This window comes from Cricetulus griseus, chromosome 4 (genome assembly GCF_003668045.3).
Source record: "Cricetulus griseus strain 17A/GY chromosome 4, alternate assembly CriGri-PICRH-1.0, whole genome shotgun sequence".
Classification (NCBI taxonomy): Eukaryota; Metazoa; Chordata; class Mammalia; order Rodentia; family Cricetidae; genus Cricetulus; species Cricetulus griseus.
In genome coordinates, this window is record NC_048597.1 from 169918092 (window position 1) to 169923199 (window position 5108).

General features: G+C 43.3%; 1 protein-coding gene across 1 annotated transcript; it reads right to left on the reverse strand.

The window, feature by feature from the left end:
- Positions 1-1344: 1344 nt before the first annotated feature.
- LOC100753503 (transcription factor BTF3-like) lies at positions 1345-1995 on the reverse strand. The gene has a single exon (XM_035443738.1). The coding sequence runs from the start codon at positions 1903-1905 to the stop codon at positions 1450-1452; it is 456 nt and encodes a 151-aa protein (XP_035299629.1). The 5' UTR covers positions 1906-1995; the 3' UTR covers positions 1345-1449.
- Between the last annotated feature and the right edge of the window lie 3113 nt (positions 1996-5108).

A 5108-nucleotide genomic window follows, 5' to 3' on the forward strand; every position in this document is an offset into this window, starting at 1 on the left:
TTGCCTAAACTGGCTGGTCAGCAGGCCTGGGATCCTCTCCTCTCTGCATGCCCAATGCTGATACAGGCACATACTGCCATGGTTGGCTTTTTGATGTGAGTTCTGGGGGATCAAACTTGGATGCTCACACTTGCAAGGTAAGCGCTTTACTGCTTCTGAGTTTAGGTCCTCAGACTTTCGGGTTATTTCCCTGGTCCTCAGCTAGCAATTTCTAGGGAGATGGTCCAAGTTGTTCTTGGCACCTGGATACATCTCAAACTAGTTTTCTTAGATGAGTTTGTTTTTAAAGATAATATTCATTTATTGTTAATCTTATTTTTTTATTATTTTATATGTATGGGTGTTTTGCCTGCAAGAATGTAAGTACATCATATGCATTGTGCTGGAGGAGGTCAGAGGAGAGCATTGGATCTCCTGGAACTGGAATTACAGCTGTTTGTGAGCCATCATGTAGGTGCTGGGCATCAAATCCTGGTCCTCCAGAAGAGCAGCCAGTGCCCTTAACTGTTGAGCCATCTCTCCAGCCCCTAGATGAGGTGTTTTGTTTGGTTGGGTTTTTAATTTTTGTTTTTGAAATGGAGTGTTCTAACATACAACCTTCCTCCCTTAGCCTCTGAGGTACTGGAATTATAGATGTATACCATAATACCTGCCTTAGGTTTTTTTTTCTCTATGCACATGAGCAGACACAAGTATCTCTGGGAATTTCAATTGGGTTAATTTGTAGATTAATTTAGTGTTAATTGGCTTATTTGAAACAGCACTTCCACCCAAGAGCACAATGTATCTCCCACTACTGAGGTTTTCCTTTTTGTGGTTATTTAGTGCGGTGCTTCATAGATGAATGTTTGTGCTTGGTCTTCTTTATGGCTCCAAAGGAACCCTGCCTGATGGGAGCCACTACCTTGTGTGGGGGCTACACCTGGTGACTAGTTTCACAGAATATGGCAGAAGTGCTAAGGTTTTGCTTCTGAGGTTAGATTCTAAAGACTCCCGGGCCCTCCATCCAGCCCACTCTGATCTGATGAAACCGTTGCCATGTTGTATGGGCTGCCTTATAGAAAACCCATGTGGCTAGGAACTGAAGTGGCCTCCAGCCAGTGGCTAATGAGGCACTGGGCAATAAATCCATGGCAGTGCACTCGGGAGCTAGTCCTCTTCCAGTTGGGTTTCTTTTTTTCTTTTTTTTTTTTACTAGGCCAAGAATTTTATTAACCCTTTTCCAAACTTTCTTCCCAGGCTTCTTCAGCTTAATTTGCTGCAAAGAATGAATTGTGTTTAAACAAAAACTGAAAAGAGCTGGAGTGTCCAGGGGGCTTGGGCTTAAAAAATTAGAGATCTAGATTTTATCAGATCCATAAACAAAAGAATTTTAAAAAGCAGTCATGATATAAAATAGCAGCTCCTGTGGCTTTTGCAAGTGTCACCTTCTTCAGAAGTCGCCTCAATTCAGTTTGCCTCGTTCTTAGAAACCTCATCAAAATTCTCCACCAGATCTGGGACCTCATCATCATCCTCTCCAGTAGCAAGTGGTGCTTTTCCATCCACAGATTGTTTGGGCAAAGCTTCAGCCAGTCTCCTTAAACTAGTCAGACTGTCTGCCCCAAGCTGGTTTAGGATGCTGGGAAGCATTTCTGTCAGCTGCTTTGTCTCCGCATGGCCTGTAATGGTGAAAGTGTTTGCTGCTAGAGACGCCTGAACTTTAGGGTTCTTAAAATGGGTCACTGTTCCTTGGTTTGTAAACATGCTCACCTCTAACTTCTTTAAGGAGAACTGCAGTTTTTTATCGTCTGCTGTGGCTTTTCTGTGAACCATCTTCTTCTTTCTTCGAGCAGTTCCTTTCCCAATGCGCACTTGTGCTTGCAGCTTGGCCAGTTTTTCCTGGTTCATGATCATTTCTTTCATCTTGTCGGAGTGGAAATGGGGCTGCGTGGGGGACTAGGGTTCACGCTCAGGGGTCTCGGGCAGACCAGCTGAGATAAGACGCACACACGCGGGGACGAAAGATGGCAGCTAGAGCCCAGTTGGGTTTCTAGATGACAGCTGGACCTTGACTGATACCTTGGATACAGATGAGTCAGAGGCCTAGCTGTGGTTCCCGAACTCAGTGTCTGTGAGATCATTGGTACTGGGGTTTTAAACTGCTCAGTTTTGAGGTAACTAGTTATACAGCAACGGACAACTCACAGCCCTTTTTATTCAATATGTTTTCTGACAAGTTGTAGAAAATGAAACAGCCAGAAGCTATCCCACAGCTGTGTTGTACCAACCACTTTCCCAACTCTGCTCCTTTTATTAGTTTGCATTAATTTTCTTTGTTTTTCTAGGAAGGCAAATTTGAGGATATAGAAGAAAAACAAAACCAGTTTCTCCAGGTGTAGTCTCACAATACAGAAATGTGAACACCAGGAGAGAGAGTTGGCCTTCAGTGAGGCCAGCTGTTCTCTAGGTCCCATCGGTTCTGGTGCTCTCTACCTTGAGGTAGTGTTAGTTCCCACAAGTGGAGGTCTCAGTTGCATGAGACTGTCTCCTGCTTCGAACACCAGCTGGAAGAGAGTTCTGGAACTTCTCCCTGACCAGGCTCTACAGGGTTTCCCATGACATGTTCTCAGACCACCCTCTTGGAACTTCTACATGTTCAGCTAGCTGGAAGCCCTCCAAAACCAGGATTGGGGGGTTCATGGAAGTTTAATTATGTAGACATGACCATTGGTGATCAACCCAATCTTCAGCTCCTCTAGTACATTGGCAGGTGGGACTGAAAGTCATAAGTCATCATGCTAGGTCTTTCCAGTGATCATCAGTTCTCATCCCAAAGCTACCTAAAAATCCCAACCATGAGCAACTCCTTACTACACCAAAAACATATCACTTGGGAGATCCTGAGGGTCTTAGGGGTTTCTGAGGCAGGAAATATGGCAGGTGACCAAGCGGGTATTTTACAATATCACAGCAGCCACATTTGCAGATAATTGTCACCAATCTTTCCATTTATGTCCTAATTGCATTAAATAGGACCTTTAGAACAGTATTACATAAAAGATGGCAGCAAGCAACTCATATTTAATTGGAACCCTTTCTGCTCTTTATTCTGTTGGTTTTAGCTATCAGTTTGGAATTTATTGTATTCCTGTGTGTATATGTGTGTATGCACTGTGTGTGCATGCACATGTATGTACATGTATGTGGAGGCAAAGATCTATGCCTAGTGCCTTCCTTGATCACTCTCCATCTTATTTTTGTTAAGATTTATGCATATTTATTTTATATGTGTGAGTGTTTTGCTTCCATATATGCCTGTGCACTGTGTACATGCAATTCCTGAGGGGAGGCCAGAAGAGGGTGTCTGATCCCCTGGAACTGGAGTTGCAGAAGGTTGTAAGCCACCAGATGGGTGCTGGGAATTGAACCCAGGTCCTCTTCAAGAACAACCAGTGCTCTTAACAGCCAGATCCATTTTTTTCTTTTCTTTTCTTTTCTTTCCTCTCTCTCTCTCTCTCTCTCTCTCTCTCTCTCTCTCTCTCTCTCTCTCTTTCTCTCTCTTTTTCTTTTTTTTTGAGATAGGGTCTCACTATATAGCTCTCACTAGACCAGGCTGACCTTGAACTCACAGAAATCCACTGAATTCAAGGCATGTGCCACCACTCCCAGCTTCCTGCCTTGATTTTTAAGATAAGATTTCTCACTGAACTTGGAGCTCACAAATTTGGCTAGGTTGTCCAGCCAGCAAGCCCTGGGGCTCCTTCTCTCTGTGTGTGTCCTCCATTTTGGGATTACAGGCTTACACTGCCCTAGCAGGCTTTTTTTTTTGTATGAGTTCTAGTGGATCAAACTCAGGTCCTCACACTTGCACAGTAAGCTCGTCTTCCCAGCCAGAAATTTATTATAGTTCTTACTTTGTAAGATAAGTATAGTTTGGCTTAACGAGTAGAAATAGTTAAGTTTACCAAACTTCTATTCAGTATGAGAGATTGTCTTTTCTCTTTTGACCTATGGCAGTGATAAATCAGTTTGCTGCAGTCCCCTATGGAAACACACAGCAATGCTTGCTGAGTGTATTTTTCTCACATATTGTTGGATATAGGTTGAACTTAATCGGATTGTGTTCTTACTAGAATTTGGCATCCTGGTGAATGAGATTGCTCTATGACTCATTCATTCACTCTGTGCTTTGTGCCATTTATTAGGTTTTAGCATCGGGCTTATTTAGACACTACAGAAAGGACCAGGAAATCTTTGAGGCAGGGTACTGTCAAGAAACACCCACCAACAATTGTTTAACTGATGAGACCTTAACAAAGAGGCAGGCTATACTAGTGAGTTTCAGGCTACAGGGTCAAAGAGGAGATGGCAAGGCACTTGGGGACCAGTAATAATGGGACCTGTGTGACTAGAGCCCAGGAAGTATGGACACCTTAGAGTTCAAGGAAGGGCTGATGCTATGAAGGAACAAAGCTATTGAGTACCCAAGATAAGGGACACCCAAAGAGGCAAGCAGAACACACCAATCCTTTCCTCCCATGTCAAACTCATCCAGAGTTTGACTCATCCAGGAACCAGGGCCCCAGGGGACAGATGCAATTCACATGTGTCAGCCTCCTGTGGCACAGGGCTGACAGCAAAGGGTGTGGCTCAGGTGTGAATCTGAGCCCCTGACAAACTCATGTGTTCAGCAGGTTTATAACATTTATTTCCAGGTCTCTTATATAGTAATTTCCCACCCAATCATTTTTGTTACTATGGTTTTAGTTATTTGGATTCTTGTTTGTTTACTAAGAGCAAAGCTGAATTTTCTCTCCATTAACACCAGAACTATCCATGACATATACCTTACATTCTGGCATGTAGGAAAGACCTGTTTTGCTGTTTTCATTCATCAACACACCTGGAAAATTGTTAATATTTTACATCCCAACAGTAAACCCTGTAGCAGACTGGTCATCAGAGTGTCCTGCCCTCAGCACGGGTCCTCCTGCCTGAACTGTAAAATCAGGTTTTATAGTCAACTTAGATTGGAGGACTATTCTTTACACTGGCAATTTAGTAACATGTGGACTGGGGTTTTAAAACCCCAAGAAAGTCTCAGTGTAGAATTTGGTCTTGTTTTG